Genomic DNA, 23,554 nt, shown 5'->3' with positions numbered 1-23,554 from the left:
TGGGGCCACATGCGGACAGGTCAGACAGTACTCTTCACCACAGACAACCAGCCTATGGCTGACATCATTAATACTCCCCGTCATATCCTTCCTGAGCAGGCTGGAGCAATAATCATTACATCACCAATTTAATATTTACTGTGAGCATATCCCTGGCAAGTGCAATGCCGCAGCAGATCTCGCTTCAATTTTGTCTCATTCTTCCAGCAGGTATCCGGACTTATCATCGACTCCTATCCCAAATTGGTCCCAACTAACAATGGATTGAAGCCACATCTTGCTAATGCAACCCGGCTCATCAACCACTCGCTGTCTAGCAACACACTTAATGCTTACCGCATGGCCTGGAAACCTACTGCAGGTTCCTAGCCGCTTGTCCCGGAACCACAGCAGACGATGTCACTCACGTCCTAGCCTTCATATTTTATTGCCATACACAGCTGGCTCTCGCTCATAACACTATCAGGCTGTACCTAGCCGGTATTCAGCATTTCCTGTCCTTACAGAATCCCAGACAGCCATCTGTGTTCACAGCCCATACAGTGAAAACACTGCTGCCTGGAATTCAGAAGCCGCAGCCCGCTACCAATGGCAAACGCTTACCCATCACAAGCGCTATCTTCAGGGGCATGTCCGAAATCCTCACACATTTCCCTTTGGGCTCTTGCCCGGTCTGGTCATCCAGGCGGCCATCTACCTGGCTTTCTACGGCTTCCTATGACCTAGCGAGTTCACCTCTGGATAGTACCAGTAGTCAGGTACTGTACAGACACCTGCTGACTCGCTTCCCAAACCATTATGTCCTTCACCTTCCGGTCTCCAGAATGCCACAAACCGGACCCGGAGTAGATATCAACTTCTTCAGGACCAGCAATGCCCGGTGCCCAGTAACCATCCTTGACCATCTGCTTTCTCACCTACCCAGCCAGCCAGTCTCCAGCACGTTACTGCCTCTTCTGGTCAACCCCCTCAAACATGTTAGGGTCCTACTGCTCAACTTAGGCTTAGACCCCGGGCGGTATTCTGGACATTCCTTCCGGATTGGTGCAGCCTCAGCCACATCTCAGCGCGGAGTACCAGACCATGTATTCCATATAGATGGAAGTCTGCCTGCCTAGCCAGATATATTCCAAACCCTCAATGAGCTTAGAACCAATAAAGATATATCCCCTACCTGCTTATCTTTGGCCCCTTTTCTTGGCTTACCTACCAGACAACCAAAAGCCATACCTCAGGTCTATTTATGTTGTAAGTCTTGTCGCGTGTTTATGTGATCCACATCTGTCTCGATCTTAGGGCCATGACTAGTAATATATACAGTGGGGACGGAAAGTATTCAGACCCCTTTAAATTTTTCACTCTTTGTTATATTGCAGCCATTTGCTAAAATCATTTAAGTTCATTTTTTTCCTCATTAATGTACACACAGCACCCCATATTGACAGAAAAACACAGAATTGTTTACATTTTTGCAGATTTATTAAAAAAGAAAAACTGAAATATCACATGGTCCTAAGTATTCAGACCCTTTGCTTTGACACTCATATATTTAACTCAGGTGCTGTCCATTTCTTCTCATCATCCTTGAGATGGTTCTACACCTTCATTTGAGTTCAGCTGTGTTTGAATATACTGATTGGACTTGATTAGGAAAGCCACACACCTGTCTATATAAGACCTTACAGTTCACAGTGCATGTCAGAGCAAATGAGAATCATGAGGTCAAAGGAACTGTCTGAAGAGCTCAGAGACAGAATTGTGGTAAGGCACAGTTCTGGCCAAGGTTACAAAAAAATTCTGCCGCACTTAAGGTTCCTAAGAGCACAGTGGCCTCCATAATCCTTAAATGGAAGACATTTGGGACGACCAGAACCCTTCCTAGAGCTGGCCGTCCGGCCAAACTGAGCTATTGGGGGAGAAGAGCCTTGGTGAGAGAGGTAAAGAAGAACCCAAAGATCACTGTGGCTGAGCTCCAGAGATGCAGTCGGGAGATGGGAGAAAGTTGTAGAAAGTCAACCATCACTGCAGCCCTCCACCAGTCGAGGCTTTATGGCAGAGTGGCCCGACGAAAGCCTCTCCTCAATGCAAGACACATGAAAGCCCGCATGGAGTTTGCTAAAAAAACACCTGAAGGACTCCAAGATGGTGAGAAATAAGATTGTCTGGTCTGATGAGACCAAGATAGAAGTTTTTGGCCTTAATCCTAAGCGGTATGTGTGGAGAAAACCAGGCAGTGCTCATCACCTGTCCAATACAGTCCCAACAGTAAAGCATGGCGGTGGCAGCATCATGTTGTGGGGGTGTTTTTCAGCTGCAGGGACAGGACGACTGGTTGCAATCGAGGGAAAGATGAAGTACAGGGATATCCTGGATGAAAACCTTCTCCAGAGTGCTCAGGACCTCAGACTGGGCCGAAGGTTTACCTTCCAATAAGACAATGGCCCTAAGCACACAGCTAAAATAATAAAGGAGTGGCTTCACAACAACTCCGTGACTGTTCTTGAATGGCCCAGCCAGAGCCCTGACTTAAACCCAATTGAGCATCTCTGGAGAGACCTAAAAATGGCTGTTCACCAACGTTTACCATCCAACCTGATAGAACTGGAGAGGATCTGCAAGGAGGAATGGCAGAGGATCCCCAAATCCAGGTGTGAAAAACATTGCATCTTTCCCAAAAAGACTCATGGCTGTATTAGATCAAAAGGGTGCTTCTACTAAGTACTGAGCAAAGGGTCTGAATACTTAGGACCATGTGATATTTCCATTTTTCTTTTTTAATAAATCTGCAAAAATGTCAATAATTCTGTGTTTTTCTGTCAATATGGGGTGCTGTGTGTACATTAATGAGGGAAAAAATGAACTTAAATGATTTTAGAAACTGGCTGCAATATAACAAAGAGTGAAAAATTTAAAGTGGTCTGAATACTTTCCGTCCCCACTGTATATATATATACATATGCACTGCATATTAATGCACAAAAAAGTTAACAAATAGCATAAAAAAATAAAAACCCATGTTTAGGTAGTTCTAAAGCGGGAGCAGGGGATGGGGTCCAGTCTCGCTGTCTGTATCAATGGACACAGCAGCGGGGCTCGAGAGCGAGCATGCACGGGTGCCCCATGGAAAGCGGCTTTCCATGGGGGCACCCGATGAATAGGAGGGACCTGGAGCACCGGTGGGGGGACCCCAGAACAAGAGGATCAGGGCTGCTCTGTGCAAAATTATTGCACAGAGCAGGTAAGTATAACATGTTTGTTATTTTAGTATAAAAAAAAAAAAAAGCTTTAGAACCACTTTTAGTAATGTATATTTTAGTTTGGATTAGAATGAGGAATAATCAGAACCTCTGTTAGTTCTCTATTGCTTTGTGTGTTGTAGTTTGGGAAATTGCTCCTAATTTCTTGTATAGTTTACAGATCTCAGACAGAACAGTGTGTAAATAAAAAAGTCCACATCTATTTAAAAGTTTAATTCGGAATTTGAAGTGAAAGGAAATATCCCCAGTGAGGACAAATATTTAACTATGCCAAAAATGTTCTAGTAGATTCCAGAAACATTGTATTGCTGTCTATGTGAGGGTGTCAAACAAAATAGCAAATGAGAACAACATTTAAACCATGAAAGAAAAATATCCTCAACAGGGACAAATACAGATTTTAAAGTGGTTATAAAGTCTGAACATTTTTTACCTCAATGTATTCCCTGCATTAACCTGTTGCCGCCCACGCTATAGCCGAATGACAGCTACAGTGCGGGCTTACTTTGCAAACTTTAGCTTCCTGAAGGACTGATCACAGATCGGGGTAAAGGGCGAATCATAGAGGCCCTTTACCATGTGATCAGCTGTTTCCAATGACACAGCTTTCTTCTTCTTTTCTCATGCTGTCGGCGTGAGGAGAGAAGAAGAAAGCCGATAACTGACTTGTGTTAAAGGGACATCAACACTGATAATCAGGGCACTTATTATCAGTGTCCTGATTATCAGTGCAGTCCCAAGAGTGCCCACCAGTGCTGCCAATCCATACCCACCATTGCTGCCAATCAGTGCCAACCAGTGCTGCCAATCAGTGCTCATCCATGCTGTCAATCAGTGCCCATCAGTGCCTCCTCGTCAGTGTCACCTATCAGTGCTGCCTATCAGTACCTATCAGTGCCGCCTATCAATGCCTATCAGAGCCCATCAGTGCCACCTATCAGTGCCCATTAGTGCCACCTAACAGTGTCCATTAGTGTGGCTTATTAGTGCTGCCTATCAGTGCCCTTCAGTCCTGCCTATCAATGCCAATCAGTGCTGCCTATCAGTACAGCCTCATCAGTGCCTCCTCATCAGTGCCCACCAGTGCTGTGTCAGTAGGACAGTGGATAGTGTCAGTAGGGCAGTGAACAGTGTCAGTAGGACAGCCGATGGTGTCAGTAGGGCAGTGGACGCCGTCAGTAGAGCAGTGGATGGTGTCAGTAGGGCAGTGGACAGTGTCAGTAGGACAGTGGATGTGTCAGTAGGGCAGTGACTGGTGTCAGTAGGGCAGTGGACAGTGTCAGTAGAGCAGTGGACGGTGTCAGTAGAGCAGTGACTGGTGTCAGTAGAGCAGTGACCTGTGTCAGCAGGACAGTGACCAGTGTCAGTAGGGCAGTGGACAGTGTCAGTAGGACAGTGGACAGTGTCAGTAGGGCAGTGGACGGTGTCAGTAGGACAGTGGACTGTGTCAGTAGAGTAGTGGACTGTGTCAGCTGGGCAGTGGATAGGGTTAGTAGTTGTTGTTTTTTTTTGTTATTGTTTCCAAAAAATATTTATTATTATTATTTTTTTTACAATTTTATTTTTTATCACTTTTTACATTTTTTTTTAGGAGCCCCATTGGGAGGCTTTGGTGGTATATCAGGGGTCTAAGCAGGCCTCTGCTGTTTCACCTTTGAGCCAGAGAAAGGAGATTGAGGTCTTCAATCCCCAGCTCTGTAGCCTAAGCTGCTCTGAATGAATGCACAGGAATAGCTGTTCGGAGCATCCCCTTCATTCACACACTGAAGCATAGTAAATAGTTTTCTATGCTTCAGACATGAATGGACACAGAAGCGATCGGTACACAGAACATGAATGGACACAGAAGCGATCGGCACCAACTCACTGTGTCATAGTTACATAGTTACATAGTAGGTGAGGTTGAAAAATGACACAAGTCCATCAAGTCCAACCTATGCGTGTGATTATATGTCAGTATTAAATTGTATATCCCTGTATGTTGCGGTCATCCAGGTACTGATCTAATAGTTTTTTGAAGCTATCGATGCTCCCCGCTGAGACCACTGCCTGTGGAAGGGAATTCCACACCCTTGCCGCTCTTACAGTAAAGAACCCTCTACGTAGTTTATGGTTAAACATCTTTTCTTCTAATTTTAATGAGTGGCCACGAGTCTTGTTAATCTCCCTTCCGCAAAAAAGTTTTATCCCTATTGTGCGGTCACCAGTACGGTATTTGTAAATTGAAATCATATCCCCTCTCAAGCATCTCTTCTCCAGAGAGAATAAGTTCAGTGCTTGCAACCTTTTTTCATAACTAATGTCCTCCAGACCCTTTATTAGCTTTGTTGCCTTTCTTTGTACTCGCTCCATTTCCAGTACATCCTTCCTGTGGAGTGGTGCCCAGAACTGGAGTCCAGACCAGAGTCTTGTAGAGTGGGAGAATTATCGCTTTATCTCTGGAGTTAATCCCTTTTTTAATGAATGCCAATATCTTGTTTGCTTTGTTAGCAGCAGCTTGGCATTACACGCCATTGCTGAGCTTATCATCTACTAGGACCCCCAGGTCCTTTTCTATCCTAGATTCCCCCAGAGGTTCTCCCCCCAGTGTATAGATTGCATTCGTATTTTTGCTACCCAAATGCATTATTTTACATTTTTCTACATTAAACCTCATTTGCCATGTAGTTGCCCACCCCATCAATTTGTGTCAATTTAAAAAAGGAAGGGGACCATAAATTACTTATTTACCATACCCTTTCCCCACTTTGAACAGAAAGCATCCCTCACAGCAGCCATTGGGAGGGGGGGCCTGGCAGTGCTGTGTGAAGAAAGGGGGAGGAGCAGGGGAGTACACAGGACCTGGATAGGAGGGGGTGGCATATAAAGGAACCAATGCCCTACATTTTCCTCCTGCAGCTGCTGAATGCCAGCGGGAGGGAGTAGCTGGCTTTCAGTGGCTACAGGAGAAAAATGGAGAGCATCGGTTCCCCTCTATGCCACACCCTACTGCTCCTTCTGTCTAGTATAAAAATATGTGACAGGGGAGCATTAGGCCGGGTCATTATTGCAACCCCTATAGTTATGTTTCTGCTTGCTGTCATTGCTAGATTATGCTGACTTATGGGGACGAACCATGTGTGTGAATTCCAGTTTCGCTGCTGCTAGAATGTGACACACTGCTTTTCTTCTATTGCTGCTTTAAAGCGTTTGTGAGCAGTGCAATATGTAGTTGGGGATTTGTGTGGGTGTGGCTTGAGTGTGGGCAGGGACACAGGGGGCCCCAAGATCTCCTATTGCCCTGGGGCCCCATGAGTTGTCAGTCCGCCCCTGGTGCCACCTATCAGTGCCCATCAGTGCCGCCTCATCAGTGCCCATCGGTGCAGCCTATCAGTGCCCATCAGTGCAGCCTATAAGTGCCTATCAGTGCTGCCTCATCAATGCCCATCAGTGCAGCCTATCAGTGCATATCAGTGCAGCCTATAAGTGCCTATCAGTGCAGCCTCATCAGCGCACATCATTGAAGAAGAAAAATTACCTGTTTGCAGAATTTTATACCAAACTATGAAAAAAACATGTATTTTTTAAAATTTTCGGTCTTTTTTTGTTTGTTTTGCAAACAATTTAAAAACCCAATGCTGATCAAATACTGCCAAAAGAAAGTTCTATTTGTATGAAATAAATGATAAAAAATGTGTTTGGGCACAGTGTTGCATAACTGCGCCATTGCCATTCAACGTGTTAAAGCTCCGAAAGCTGAAAATTGGCCTGGGCAGGAAAGGGGTAAAGTGCCCAGTAGGCAAGTGGTTAACGTAAAAAAAAGTTTAGGTAACAGTATTGCCCCATCATCCCTCCTTATACTTACATGAGCCCTTACTTGATCCAGTGCTGTGCTCTTCTGGCTCTCCCGGTATTCTGACGAGAAAGTTCCCCTCGACGGACAATGACCCCCCTGTACTGCGCAGGCGCAGCGTTTGCGCAGTACGAACAACAAGGGAGCCGCCGAAGATATCCGAAGCTGAACATCTGTGAGTCAGCTGTAGACAGCGCCTGTGCAATGAGCAGGACATTGTGACCGACGCTGCCGCACGCTCCCAATGCTCGTGCTACTCTCCAGGGGCGGGTGTATTACTGTGATAATGTGTTTATTATCCACCCCTTGCAGAGTAGCATGAGCATCTGTAGCATGCGGCGTTGTCTGGTAGCATCGGAAGCGTGTGGTAGAATGTGGTGTTAAATGTGCGCAGGCGCGGTGTACAGCTGACACTCAGCTGTGTATGTTCGGCTATTTTCGGCTTGGTAGTGCTTCGTACTGCACAAGCGCTGCACCTGCGCAGTACAGGGGGGTCCTTATCCGCCGGGGGAACTTTTTCGGCAAGACACCGGCTCTCACAGGCTCTGCTGAAGCAGTGGGTGCCATTGACTCCTGCTGCTGTCAGCCAAATCCTGTGATGAGGGAACAGATGGCGGGGTCGAGCCACGCAGTCTGTGTCTATGGACGCAGGCAACGTGGCTCGGAAGTGGCTTCCAGTGGTGCCACACTAAGAAGAGAAGAGCAGCAGGGGACCAGAGAAGGGGAGAATCAGGGCTGCTCTGTGCCATTCCATGGCGCAGAGAAGATAAATGTATCATGCTTGTTATTTTAAAAAAATGCTTTTGATTTTACAATTACTTAAACTTAGCAGAACTTTGAACTGTTCCTGCTCTCTTTCAAACTGATCACTGTTCTCAAGCATTACATGAAGCATATCTACCGGTGAGCTGTCATAAACATCCTTATCTTCCACTTATGACAATTCATTGTGCAAAAAAATACCACAACAGATATCTTAGCCATTTCTCTTCATATGGTTGTATAATTACATGTAGAGTATCCTAAATGCAATTCTGCATATAAAACAGCAGTTGCTTACCTGGTACTTCTCTGACCGGACAAAAAAACAACCAGGTTAAGAGATCGCTGGAGGTGGAACATGTACAAGTTTGTAGGCTAATGGAGATCACACGACCAGCTCATTGTGTAACACAAACAATGGCATACGACCTTTAAAATCATGCATGGAAAACCCAAGCTATAGTATGTGGTCACTGCCAGCTATTTCTACTTGTTCCTATTGTCTGTTTTTTTTTTTTTTTTTATATATGATTTGTATCATATAACTGCATAGAAAATGTATGTAAATAGCTATCAGAAGCTACTAAAACGGCTCATTCAATGTCAGTAGTATTGTTGTCAAAAGAATATTGTAGATGTGCATACATTGCCAAGCACAAAGCAGAACTATCAGCTCCTGTCACTCTGTTAACTGGTCTCAGTTGTATAGTCTGTGCAATGTATATAAAGAGAACTCACTGCTCTTAGATGTTCTTCAATGGTGACAGCTCACTGACCCAGGTTCAAGGAAATTCAAGTCAAGCAAGGTAACGGGATGTATATATTTTGCTTTATTGTGGAGTAAAATATTCTAATCAAACATAATTTAGGCATTTTATAAGTCTGGATTCTAGGAAAACTGTAATTTAGGGCCACGCATATGTCAAGCTCTGTAAATAATATGCTATGCATATGTATATGTATTATATGGATATATTTAACTATGTATCTAGTCATGAATAATATCAAAAGTGATGGTGTTAATGCAAATTATTTTAACTCAGAAGTTCTATGTTAGGACTCCAGGACAATTGCGTACTTTGAAATGTTTTTTCTGATAAAGTTGTAGAATGGAAAGACTAGGTGAAGCTCTGCCGATAATTAAATCATGTGCAAGCAATAAAAAGTTGCTTTTTTTTCTTTTCCTTGTGCGCGATTGGGTATTCTTTTCAAAGTGAAATTTCAACACATTAAACTCTGGGAAGATTTCTCTTGCAAAGTGCAACTTCCCTTGTAAAGTGAACAACTAAATCTACTCCAAAGTCTTAAAATGAATAATGATTTGACAGAGTGTAATCATTGGTCCTAAAAGTGCATGTATTAGAGAGAGAATAACAACTATAATACAGTTATCTATGGATTATAAGTATATTCATGTCAGAGAAGTTAATTGAATAACAATAGAGTGCCACAATAAAAAAGAGTTCTGAATTAAAATATAAGAGTCTTTTTCCTACTTTGTGATCTATGATAAATTACACTGTTCTTCATAATTCTCCTGTCTAGTCCAGCAAAGGATTACACATTACCATTTACTACCCAGATGTTATTCCTCTCACACAAAGGGCAGATTTCCAGCAATTTAACTGCTATCAACCAGCTTTCAGGTGAAGAAACAGTTAGATGGATCAGTGCAACCTACCACCAGCAACAGTTATTATTTGGAGATATATAGCAAGGATGTTGGCCTTCTTTCATAGCTTATAGCTTATTACGTGATCAAAATTAGCTTAGATGTATGAAAAATTGCATGATAGAGAGTCAGTTCAAATTTCAGAACATTATCTGTAAGCAAGTAAAGGTTTTCAGCCACCATGGAAAGGGTTCAGTCTCATGTGGACACTTCCATTCTGGTGATACAGGCAGCTACTGTGCAGAATATTCATCCTTCTAATGCTAACTATGGTAGCTTAGTAGATCGATGTCCATTAGTTTAGATATTTAGGTCATTAACTTCTTAGGTTCCTAAATGCTAATTCTACCAATATCTAGAAATTCCGCTCTCAGTCTTAATAACACAAAAGAATTGCACTGCACGACCCCCTCCATGTTACAACATAGAGGTGTCAGAACCTGTGAAGATTTTGACTTAAGGTGTATTTAAACCCAAGAACAAAAATGTAATACCAGTGCTGCCTGCATTAGTTTTATTTATTTCAGACTTTTTAACCTTTATTTTCACTTGGTGATCTTGCCAGTAACATATTTACTGTCCTAGGGCAGCAGTCAAAATTTCCACTCGCCTGCTCTCATTTGGTGAGTGGAAAAAGGCTGAGGGTGAATGTGGAGCAGGGGTGGACTTGACAAAAGTTTCCTGGCTGATCGCTTCTGGTAGAAGCGGTGTGGATCACACGGAGTGAGGATCTCGCGCTGTGACACAGCTTGGATATGAAATGCCGGTGGCTGCCAAACAAAGTCCTGAATCCTGGACCAACTTTGTTTGATAGCGGTCAGCATTTCAGATCCAAGCTGTGTCCCAGTGGGAGATCATCTCTCTGTGCTATCCTGCCAGCTCTCCTCCCAATTCCTCCCTATAATACCCATGCAGTGATAAGCTGCATTGATGGGCACTGAGTAGGCTGCACGGATGGGCACTGATAGGCTGCATTTATAAGCACTGATAAGGACTAATGAGGCTGCACTTATGGGCACTGATGAGGCTGCATTGATGGGCACTGATAGACTGCACTAATGGGCACTGATAACACTGCACTGATGGGCATTGATGAGGTTGCACTGATGAGCACTGATATGCGGCACCCATGATGCTGCACCGATGGGTACTGATATGCTGCACTGATGGGCACTGATGGGGCTGCACTGATGGGCACTAATGAGGCTGCACTGATGGGCACTGATAAGGCTGCACTGATGGGCACTGATATGCTTTATGTTAATATTGTTAATGTTGTTGTTAATATTTATTTTTGTAAATTAATTCTGCATAAAACATTTAACAGTGTCATTTCATGAGATAATTTATGAGCGCACGTTTAGGGGCAGACTTAGGGGCGGGTAGGGGTAAGGTGGGGCAACTGGTGGCGAGTAGCTCTGAACTTGACATTTTGAGCCCAGTCCTAGGGTATACTTTTCACATACTTTATGATAACTGTTTGGGAGCCACTTTGTCAGTGTCACTCTAGGCTGTGCATTCCTGATTTGGATTATTAAACACCCTTCTCCTTATCTCACTAACACATGTGTTTTGTAGTTCACAAAAAAAAAACTAGGCAGACTGAAAACACTGCTTGGAGTTTCAGTTCAGGACAGAGATCACAGAAATTTATAAGCTTACTACATTTTTGGCAGGATCAGTGGGTATTGTTTTTACCTATCAAACAGATATAATAAAGCACTTTCAAATGTACATTTAACAGACCAAAAGGGAACAAATAAGAGACGTTCATTGTAGGGTTTACATATATGTAAAAGCAAAACACAGTAATGTTAATATTTAGCTGTGTTTGAATCACAGATGTATTAGTACCACCTAATTTTTTACTTACATTGCACATATGTTCATCATGATAACATTGATTTTTTTTTTTATCTATTACAGATGCAGATATTCTTCTACGAAGACAACAACTTCCTAGGCCAATATTATGAGTGTACTAGTGACTGTTCTAATTTCAGTTCTTATTTGAGTCGATGCAACTCTATTCGAGTTGTACAAGGAAGTTGGATGATTTATGAGCGGACCAATTACAGGGGCTACCAGTACTATATAAAGCGGGGAGAGTATCCAAATTTCTCACATTGGATGGGCTTCAGTGATTCTATTAAATCCTGCTTTGCAATTCCAGAAGTAAGTATCCTCTTTCCTTATAGGAGTTTAGTTAGTATATTGTATTATTATTATTATTATTATTCAGGATTTATATAGCGCCAACAGTTTACGCAGCGCTTTACAATATAAAAGGGAGACAATACAGTTATAATATAATACAATACAATACAATAGGATTAAGAGGGCCCTGCTCAGAAGAGCTTACAATCTAATAGGGTGGGGCAGGTGGTACAAAAGGTTGTAACTGTGGGGAATGAGCTGGTGGAAGTGGTAGGAGATTAGTTGGAGACGTGATAGGCTTTCCTGAAGAGATGAGTTTTCAGGGATTGCCTGAAGGTAGCAAGAGTAGGGGATAGCCGGATAGATGGAGGTAGTGAGTTCCAGAGGATGGGAGAGGCTTTGGAGAAATCCTGGAGACGAGCATGGGAGGAGGAGATGAGAGAGCTTGAAAGCAGGAGGTCTTGAGAAGAGCGGAGAGGACGATTTGGGTGATATTTGGAGACAAGATTAGTGATGTAGCTTGGGGCAGAGTTGTGAATGGCTTTGTATGTTGTGGTTAGAATTTTGAATTTAATTCGCTGGGTGATTGGGAGCCAGTGTAGGGATTGAAGTAGAGGGTTGGCAGACACTGAGCGGTTGGTAAGGTGGATAAGTCTGGCAGCAGCATTCATGATAGACTGAAGAGGGGATAGCCTATGGAGCGGTAGGCCAATGAGAAGGGAGTTGCAATAGTCAAGGCGAGAGATAACAAGGGAGTGAATGAGGAGCTTGGTGGTTTCATTTGTTAAAAAAGGGCGAATTTTAGAGATGTTACGGAGGTGAATTCTACAAACTTTTGACAATGATTGGATTTGAGGCTGAAATGACAAGTCGGAGTCTAGGATTACACCTAGTACCCTGGCGTGAGGGGAGGGACTGATGGTTGCATTGGTTGCATTGTAGAGAATACATTGCTGTACATTATTGATTATTGATTTGATGTAGTTAAATCCTTAAGTCCTGTGTCCATAGCTAATCCTTTTCACCCTGCCCCTTCACAGATTCATATATAATGAGATGCAACACTGATGGTTGCCACTCGATAGAGCTGATAAGCATGCTTATTTCCTATGATACTCAGTGCAATCTAGTGACCACAATGCGGTATTTTCCCTGTTCACACATTAGGTTTGAAGGAGATATTTAAAGAAGAACATTCAATTTTGCCCCGTTTTCACAGAATGAATTTACATGCAGTTTCAATGAATGAGCAGCTTTGCAAACTTTTTATAAATACACCCCTAAGTGTTACAGCAAAACTAAACCCTCTAATCATTTTCAGCCAAGGAAGCTGCCATTTTGGCCGCTGTTTGATCTCCAACTGCCATGATGTTGCACGAGTGATCAGTTATGACACCAGACATTTGAAGGTTTGACAGTTTGGTTGAAAGCACAACTAATGTAACGTAATGTAACGTAATGTTTTTTGAAACTGGTAAATCGATGGGTTTAGTTCCTTAGGACATAGATGTAAGCAGTTACATACAATTACAAGGTTAAGCTGTAAGGCATTGCAGAAAGATATCAAGATATGAAATGTACCAAACTAATCAATTTGATTTTTTTTTGCTAATCATTTAAAAAATGATTTTCTTCATTGCTATAGCCCTAATAAATAAGCCCATATGTTTTTATTTATGTTGCAGATGTAAAAATGTATTTATTTTTAGCTAAAGTGTTCTTATTCTGTTTTCTACTGTTACAGTACAAAGGATCTTACAGGCTGAGGCTCTATGACAGAAATAATTTTGGAGGTAAAATGTTGGAGGCCACGGATGACTGCTCTTCCGTGTCTAATCGTTTTAATCATCATGACATCCAGTCCTGCAATGTCTTTGATGGCTATTGGGTTTTCTATGAGCTTTCCAACTACAAGGGGTGCCAGTACTACCTAAGACCAGGAGAGTACAGAAGATTTACTGACTGGGGTGCTCAGAATGCCAGGGTTGGCTCCTTCAAGCAAATTACTGATTTTCTTTAAATTAATAAAATAAAAAGGTATTAAAACATTTCTGATCTTTTCCTTGGATTATAACTGTATAATATAAAATGCAATTCAAAATTACAAAAAAAATAGAGAGATGGCATTCAAATCAAATCCTTACAAAAAGTCCAAAGGTCCATAAAGGTCTCTAATTACCATTTGTGTGTTATGTAGCAGTACTGTTAAAGGTTAACTGTACTTTTTGTAATCTTTCCTTTTTATATCCATTGTCCCCTACCCAGCAACCCACCAACCCAAATATGATGTTTTCCTGTCCCTATATATGCTGTATGGCCCATTGGGTGTTCCACAGCATTTTCACTTAAAATATCCAAACCGGTTTCAGCTTCTCCCGTATATACATACCACATTCTTAATGCCATGGAGTTGTTTTCCACACCTGAGATGAAAGATAGATAACTTTTCCTTAGTAATGAATAGAGATTAAGGAGCACATGCATCAAAGAAGCAGAGCTCAGCCAGGAAAAAAAAGGTAAAGGATACAAGATTGTTGTCATATGAACCACACAGCAAAAATCTCAGCAGAGGAGTGAGGTCAAGTAACTTTATAGGGTTTGGAGAAGCGGAGTGGGGTGATTATATAAATGTACAATTATCCTTTAAGGACTAAAACTGAGCACAACTGATATTGATTACTCATTTAAAGTCAACATGTAGATTTAAACTACACTCCCTTTGTTTATAACTGTTAACTTTGATTTATTTAGCTCTGGCAACCTAATAATAAGAATTCACACTGGTAAATCATTTTTCATTAGTTCTATTCACAGCCTTATAATAGACATGAGATGGCATAAGATCTAAATCTTTGTGTGAAACAATTGTTGCATGAAGATGTATTGTCCATCATGTTTGGGAGCCAGGAATCCACAATTGTTAGTTGTTGGCAAGGCAGAAAATAAAAAATAAAATGTGTAACAAAAACCTATCACTTTTTTTTCCTGCCTCTATTGCTAATGCTTAACCCCGGACTGAATTACAGTGTGATTATTGATAAAAAAGTAAACATTTGCATTATCATGATATGAACATGTGCAAATGTAATTTAGAAACACACACTGTAGAGATACATTTTAAGTGTTTAGCAAGATGGTATATCACACTGGTTAGGGCACATAAATATAAAGTAGGAAAGTCACCATTATGTTGGAGAGGGTGCAATGAAAGTGGGACTATGTTTCACATTTGGTAGGGATGTATTAGGTGTTCTATTGGGTTGAGGTCATGACTCTGTGCAGGCCAGTCAAGTTCCTCCATCCCAAACTTGCTCATCCATGTCTTTATGGACCTTGCTTTGTGCACTGGTGCACAGTCATGTTGGAACAGGAAGGGGCTATCCCCAAACTATTCCCACATAGTTGGGAGCATGAAATTATCCAAAATGTCTTGGTATGCTGATGACTTAAGAGTTCCCTTCACTGGAACTAAGGGGCCAAGCCCAATCCCTGAAAAGCAACCCCACACCATAAACCCCCCTCCACCAAATTATTGGGACCAGTGCACAAAGCAAGGTCCATAAAGACATGGATGAGCGAGTTTGGGGTGGAGGAACTTGACTGGCCTGCACACAGTCCTGACCTCAACCCAATAGAACACCTTTGGGATGAATTGGTGCCTGTTACCCAGCCTTCTCATCCAACATCAGTGCCGGACCTCACAAATGAGCTTCTGGAAGAATGGTCAAACATTCCATAGACACTCTGGACAGCCTTCCCAGAAGAGTGAAAGCTGTTATAGCTGCAAAGGGTGGGCCAACTCAATAATGAACCCTACGGACTAATACTGGGATGCCATTAAAGTTCATGTGCATATAAAAGCAGGCGTCCCAATACTTTTAGTAATATGGTGTATTTGTACCATGGAGGGTTTGTAACAGATCAAATAGTGCGCCTGTTCACAGACTCCGTTGATAGGCATTCATAAAAATGAATCGGTCTAGGATCAGCAGCTATCAAGAACCTGATGCTGATGTAACTGATTGAATTTACTATGGATCTGGGATTCCTTGAAGACTGCCTATGCTGACTATCCTATTCCTCCTCAATCTTGATGATGCTAGCTTCCAACAATATTTTTGGTTTAGGGCACTATCACCCAAGGCCCAATTTTTCTGCCTCTGTTTAATAGGGGAATGTAATTATAATTTTTTATCTAATATTTCACAGCAGGGCCCGTTCCTGCACCCAACAAGTGTATCTGTGAGGATTACAGTGTTGTGGCACCACCACCACCACCCAAGGCCCAATTTTTCTGTCCTTGTTAAGCAGGGGCATGTAATTACAATTTTTGATATAATATTTCAACGCAGGGCCCATTCCTGTGCCCAAAAAGAGTATCTGTAAGGGCTTACAGTGTTCTGGCGCCACCAAACCCAAAGGCCCAATTTTTCTGCCCCTATTTAACAGGGGCATGTAATTACTATTTTTTAAATAATAGTTAGGTAGGGCCCATTCCTGCACCCAACAAGAGTAACTGTGGGGGGTTACAGTGTGCTGGCGCCACCAAAACCAAAAGCCCATTTTTTCTGCCCTTGTTGAACAGGGCCATGTAATTTCAATTTTTGATATAATATTTCACAGCAGGGCCCGTTCCTGCCTCCAACAAGAGTAACTGTGAGGGGTTACAGTGTTCTAGTACCACCAACACCTAAGGCCCAGTTTTTCTGCATATAGGGCAGGCCGTATAGTATATATACTGCTGTTCAGAGTATATAGTGCCTGGGGGCCTGGGGGACCCTCACGCCATTTTAAGAAAATTTGGTGCAGGGTTCCCCTTAAGGGCCTGAAGGGCCTGGTATGGATTTTGGGGGACATCCACGCCATTTTTTTCGGTATTTTTGGTATTTTTATCTATATTGCAGGGATTCGACAATACATTACAGCTGCGAGCAGTTTTAAATTTAATTTTTTCCTTTAGAAATGTAATTTTGCTGTGGCACTGTTATAAACATGGGAAAGATGCCCTACTTTAAAGGCATACTAAGGCACGATATATAAAGGAATATTTCATTTTTATTGTTTCACTTTAAGCATTATTAAAATCACTGGTCCCGGAAAACTGACATTTTTAAAACTTTTTTTTGCATTAATACATGTCCCCTGGGGCAGGACCCGGGTCCCCAAATAACTTGCATATAATCCTTTAAAATTAGCACTTTTTCACGTTTGCGTCCCATAGACGGTGTTCGCACAATTTGTTTTTTTTTTTTTGTTCGCATGTTCTGCTGCGAACCAAACCAGGGGGTGTTCGGCTCATCCCTAGTAAGCTCTAATGAGCAGGGCCCTCTGATTCCTACCGTATTAAATTGTATTGTAACTGTACTTTCTGCACTCATGTTGTAAAGCGCTGCACAAACTGTTAAAGGGTAACTCCCCTTTTGTGGAAAAAAAAATACAAATGAAGAAAAAATAAAATTGTGCATATAATTGTGATACTAATCATATTGTAATTGAATGTTATTAAAAAATTACCTTTCCTTTTCAATCTGCTGCCACTGTAATTTTCTGAGAATGCATTGCAATATGGCTGCATGGAGAGTGTGTACTGACCACCCCCCAGAAACATAATTTCCTGCTTGTGTGATTGACTCACCAATTTTCCCAGAAGTCTGCCTAAGATACAAGTCAGATTTCAGGCATCCCCTGCAACAAAAATGTCATTTTTGGAGAGATACTTTCAATAGGAACACGTCTAAAGGGATGCAGGCCCAGCAGATTTCCTCATTAGTGCTCTGCATCTGCACACCTGACAGTTAATTATGAAACCAGTCCCATTAGACCCACTGAGATCAGAGGCACAGAGAAACACAGAGTAATTTCTTCAGAATAACAAAAGGTAGGAATCTGCAACAAAGTTTGTCATAATCCTTGCAATGTACATACAGTAGATCACCCAGAGGGGAATGTTTGTTTCTCGACAAAAGTGGAGTTACGCTTTAAATAATAATACACCTCCCACAATACTAAACTTCCAGCTTTCCTAACAGTCCACATTCTCTTTCTCTGTGTATTCATATTTGGTAAACAGTCTCTGTCACTAATCAGACACAGAATCCTCTCCACAGAAGTATTTTTCCAATATATACCTCTGCAAACATGGCCAAGGGCAGCAGAAGACACAATGAAACTGCAACTACTTCTCCCTGCTGGCATTGCAGACTGGGGATCAGGACTATACTAAAATGTTTCAGCACAGACTTTCTTGGTTTTAGATATTATATTTATATTTAACAAAATATTATGATCAAAAATAAAAATAAATAGTTTAACTTCAAGGTTCAATCCAAACCAAAGTGTTAAACTCTAGTTCTTTAGCTGTGTGTTAAAATCTACATTTCTAGAAAGAAAGCTTCAAATACAATATAAGTGCTCTTATAAATATGATGATCAGCCATTATAGCCACAATGATCAGATTATATATCATGTGTTGGTGTAGAAACCTAGTGGCATAGCTACAGGGGTCGCAGGGGTCATAATGGCAACCCCCGCCCATGCTCCAGGGTGCCCGTGTGACTGGTAGATAATGCCAATCAGATGAGACCAAACTCCCCATCCTCAGCCGAACTGTACATCGGCAGTAAGAGAGCTCAGTCAGACAGTTAATGCACTCAGCAAAGTGAAAGCAGTGGAAGGGGGAGGAGTTTGTGCTGTACTCTCTCTCACTCCCCCTACAGTGCAGTACTCAGCTATATGATTGAAGGTACTGTGGTGTACTGATATTTTGAAAGGCATTATATATATATGTATGTGTGTTTTTATATTTGTTTGTATGTGTGTTTATATGTGTGTATGTATGTGTTTGTATGTGTATTTATATATCTGTTTGTATGTGTGTGTATATGTGTGCAGAGCATTCCATCCATCCCATTATGCACTGCAGAGAATTTCACCTATCCCATGATACACTACAGAGCATTTCACCCAACACACAAAACACTGCAGAGAATTATAACTATCCTATGACACACTGCAGAGCATTCCACCCATCTCATAAAACTGCAGGGCCTTTCACTCATCCTATGATACACTACAGAACATTTCACCCATTCCGTGATACAATGTAAAGCATTCCACCCATTACATGACACTTAAGAGCGATCGGGCCCTGACGTTCCACCACCGTGGGGTGGGCCCCAAGATGGCAGGAAGGGGGTCTGATGCAGAACATGTGAAAGGGTCCCACTGCAGGACCTAATAAATGGCCCCATGATAATAATAGAAATTACTGAACGAATACAGATATCCTTATCACTACCCCTGAGGAAGGGTGTTCTAACCAGAAACGCTTTGGGTATATTGGAGACAACACAATATCTGTATATGTATATACAAATACATGCAATTTCATATGTCTCTGTATAGACATTATTTTTAGATGAATGTTGTTTTTATTCTTATTTTGTAATAACATTTATATTTTTTTAACAAGAAGTTTATTTGGTGTCCGTGTCGCCTTTAAAGTCGCGTTTCCCAAGGGGGACATTTTCTATTGTTTCCAAATTTGTTTGGGAAGTTGGCAACAGGACACCAGGTCTTGTTCATGGTGAAACCTCTTTCTTATGACAGGAGTAAAGGTCCCTGGGATCAAGGGCCCCTGGCCCACAGGGAAAAGTCCCCAGCTCAAAGAGAATGGTCCCGGGACCAGAGGAAAGGGCCCAGAACCGATGGAAAGGGCCCCAGGACCAATGAGTTCTTGCACTGGGGGCCCTCTAGTTACGGCTCTGTAGATACCCCATGGTCAACTAATAGATCACACAAGCTGGATTTTCCTGGTGGATTGCTATTGTTCCCTACAAATAGGTAATCCCACACTTGTTTACTACAATATCTATTCTAAGATCATCTAAAAATGATCACCAAGCAGATGGTTTTTTTTTTTCTAATACCAGCTCATTTAGATCGGTACCTTTCAAATATTGTTGCGCAGGTATGAGAAAACCAGAACTTATTTTCTTGTTTGATATCTTTTGATTTCTGCCCCTGTAGCGTCTAAATCTGATATTTTTTAAGGAATGTTTAGTGGTTTTGTATAATATTTTCTTTCTTAATCAGGGCAAAAAAAAAAATGGCTGAAAAATGTATTTCTTCAAATGATAAATATTGCATATTAATTTTATTTGGTTTTTCCGTTAGCATAAACAGGTGTTTTACATGAACCAATATGATCTTTTGATATAACGGTAGTTTTGGTAAAAGAATTGTGTTTTTCAGAGAATGATCTTACTACATTGTTTTGATCAATATACAACCATTTAAGGACCATTTCAGGTGTGAGAATTCCTTCAATTTTTGATCTATTTCAACCAAATTGATCTTTTTCATTGATTAATCAAATGAGCAGATAATAATTTAAAACATTTGTGGATGATCATTATGTGCATGGTCATTATTAATCTGCGCATAATTACATTTGCACTGTATTTGGGAGAAAAAAAATCAAAATCGTAAGCTAACCACACACATTACTGTTTGATTATACAATCTCCATTAGATCTACCATAGGTGTGTGCAGCCTATTGCATTAGGGTGTGTATCCCAAAGGCTTGAACACACATGTGTATATATATATATATATATATATATATATATATATATATATATATATATATATATATATATATAGCCCTGGCACATTGACACATTGATCTCCCTGCCGGCACAGTGAAAGAAAAGTATGTAAGCACTCCTCTTTTGGCAGAGTCGGTAAGAGGGAGATCTTTCCCATCTCCCTTCTGCTACACAGAGTGATAATGCTAATGTGCACTAGGTGATGTGCCCAGGCACATCCACCACACCCTGTGCGCACGCCCATGAGATATACCAGTTTGGACCAATGTAACCAAGTATATACCATATCTGGCTGATGTACCCGGAAGCTGAAAAACACTGAAGTAGACCCTACTACTTTCAGCTGCGTCCGGTCCATAAGGGGTGCAGTGGCACTGCCCCCCCAATCTCCATGCGCTGGCCCCTAATCTACATGCAGGGCGCCAGACGCATGGATTTCTATGGGGTTTTTTTAAGCATATGATTAGAGCCTGAGGCTTTAATTGGCTTCAAAAAGGTTGGGCCCAGGGCGCAGAGCACTTGTGACATTAGCGAATCAACATTCGCTATTGTCTTTCTGCTTCTCCTCCCGGCCAATCAGGACATAAAGCGAGTCCTAAGACCAGATTGGCCGAGAGAAGTGACTGGATTGGCCCGGAAGGAGAAGCCGGGAAAGCCGCCGCGACCTGGATGGGGTAAGTGCGGGTGTGCGTGTGGGCTAACGGGCGGGCGGAGGGGCTTGTTTGCTGTCCCCCCAAATAATGGATCACCAGCCGCCACTGAATACTTCTGTGATCTCCACTTTTTTTTCTGGGGCCCGTGCTGAGTGGCTAGCCAGTGCATTCTGAATGCAGGTGCTTGGCTGCTCAGCTCGGGCACTATTCAGAGAAAGCTTTGCATTTTCTGAACTAATGTGTTCACTCCCTGATTGGCCAAGATGGAAAGCATGACATGAATGCCCACCTGTCTACCTTGTCCAATCAGAAAATGCTTTGCATTCATCCAAAATATGCAAAGCATTCTCTGAATTGTGCCCATGCAGAGCGGCTGACCTCCTGTGTTCAGTAAACAGGTTTGAAGCCGCTCAGCGCAGGACCCAGAAGCAAATTGAGATCACTGAAGTAGAGGTACTGTATCTACTCCAGAGAACTCTAGGTTGCAGGGGCATCAACCAGGAATGGCATATACATAGTTACATTGTTCCAAGCTGTATATATAACATATATATATATAATGATTATTTAGGAGTGCAGGTTAACTAGGATCGTCTTGCAAGAATTGTAAGGTCCATTATTCTCACACTTTTTCTTCTCTTATGTGCTGCATTCTTCCAAGTTTTTTTTAATCTGTTAAATATTTCAGTAATTTAGAGCAATAACTTATATAAAGGGCATTATTGCTTTATAATTGTAGTTCAGAAAGTCACATAAAATCCTACGAATTATTATACTTATATTATATAGTACCTAAAATGTTTAATCTTGATGGTCTAGAGATAAATATTTCAATGTTGACTAAATGATAGATAAAAACAATTTATCTAGCAATTGCCTCCAAAATAAATAGTTTTATCCTAGTTATTTTAGTGTGCATTCAACACTTTTCATTCAGTTGAAAACAGCAATGCAAGCTGTGTCAGTGTAGCGGTTCAGCCTATTGTTGCTTTATGTACAGTATAATGATAATGAGCACATTTTATCAAGAGATTACAGTACTAGAGTGTTCAACCCTATTATAAAACAAGGACCACTGCCAGCAGTTGTCTGTATAGTTTACACAGCTGTCACTTCAGGACTAAACTGACCAAATTCTACAGTGTACAGAAAGATTTTCTATAGACTACTAAAAAATGGGTTTTAGGTCATAGTGTATACAAAATATTGATATCACAATATTATATTAAAACCTCATGAGATGTAGAAAGATTGATACCACTCTTACTTTAACTTGAAAGTATACTAACTCACCTGACATGGTTATTCAGATGAGGTTTCACTTATTTTCCCTCCTGTTGAATAGACTCTTTGGAGTTGATTTACTAAAACTAGAGAGTGCAAAATCTGCTACAGCTCTGCATGGAAATCAATCAGCATCCATTTTTTTGTCAAAGCTTAAAGGAGTTGTAAAGGCAGAAGATTGTTTATCTTAATGCATTCTATGCATTAAGATAAAAACCTTCTGCATGCAGCAGCCCTCAGCCATTGGTGCCGCTGCTGTCAATCAAAGTCAGCTAGCCAATCAGGGGAGAGAGGGGGCGGGCCAGGTCTTAGTCCTGTGTCTGAATGGACACAGGGAACTGTGACTTGGCTCAGGTGCCACCATAGCAAGCTGCTTTCTGTGGGGGCACTCAACAGGAGGGAGGGGCCAGGAGAGCCAAAGAGGGACCCGAGAAGAGGAGGATCGGGGCTGTTCTGTGCAAATCCACTGCAACAGAGCAGGTGAGTATGACATGTTTGTTATTTTTCTAGGAAAAAAAACGAGACTTTACAATCAAACAATTGAACAAGCTGAAGTTAGAAGCTGAGTGACTACCATGCACAGCTGCACTAGATTTGGCACTCTCTAGTTTTAGTAAATCAACCGTTTTTTGTCTCTATGGCAATATTCACCAAAACAGATAGTGAGGGTGAATCTCTCTAGTGCCAAAAGCAGAAAATATGAAGTCTCAATTTATATTCATTCAGACTCCTGTACTATTAAAACCCAACATGTTTTAGGGGTTCAAAGGGTCTCCTTCTTCATTAGGGCTTAGTATTGTTGAATGAAGCATGTACTGAATTGATAAAATTGGATGCATTCTGGTAGATAAACCGTACATTTACTCCATATACTGGTTAAACCCTACCTTCATAGGCTTTTTATGATACTAGAGTCTGAATAAAATCAAATCTAGAATTTATACGTTCTGCTTTTGGCTCTATACTCCTTACACACCCAGTCCACACTTAAGCTAAGAGCTGACCTTTGTCCTCCACCCTTGAGGGAGCAGCCTAAAGACATTCATTCCCTTAACACTGCTTAAAGATGATTCCTAGATTTTGGTGAAGTTTGGCACAAATTAACTATTTACTTCACAAACATCTGCAACTGCTGTCAGCGGTGTGTGAACTATATGTAGCCTCAGCTACATACAGTATTCAGCTCTGTGATCCAGGAACTTTCTATCCCACCCTCGGAATAAAATCAAGTCAGCCTAAGTTGCTGGTCAGCAATTCAGAGGGAAATTTAAAATCTAAGAATAAATAACAAACTTCCTCTAACTGGGTAAGTCGAAGATCAGGACT

The 23,554-nt window shown here is 41.6% G+C and overlaps 1 protein-coding gene across 1 annotated transcript; it reads left to right on the top strand.

The window, feature by feature from the left end:
* The first annotated feature begins 8,455 nt into the window (after nt 1-8,455).
* Nucleotides 8,456-13,700, top strand: LOC141147753 (gamma-crystallin M2-like). Its single transcript, XM_073634936.1, has 3 exons — nt 8,456-8,657; nt 11,450-11,698; nt 13,425-13,700. The coding sequence occupies exons 2-3, from the start codon at nt 11,450-11,452 to the stop codon at nt 13,698-13,700; spliced, it is 525 nt and encodes a 174-aa protein (XP_073491037.1). The 5' UTR covers nt 8,456-8,657.
* Nucleotides 13,701-23,554: the final 9,854 nt, after the last annotated feature.

Source organism: Aquarana catesbeiana, linkage group LG06 (assembly GCF_042186555.1).
Source record: "Aquarana catesbeiana isolate 2022-GZ linkage group LG06, ASM4218655v1, whole genome shotgun sequence".
Lineage (NCBI taxonomy): Eukaryota > Metazoa > Chordata > Amphibia > Anura > Ranidae > Aquarana > Aquarana catesbeiana.
Note: the sequence above shows the minus strand (reverse complement) of the source record. Positions and strands in the feature narration are given on the sequence as shown.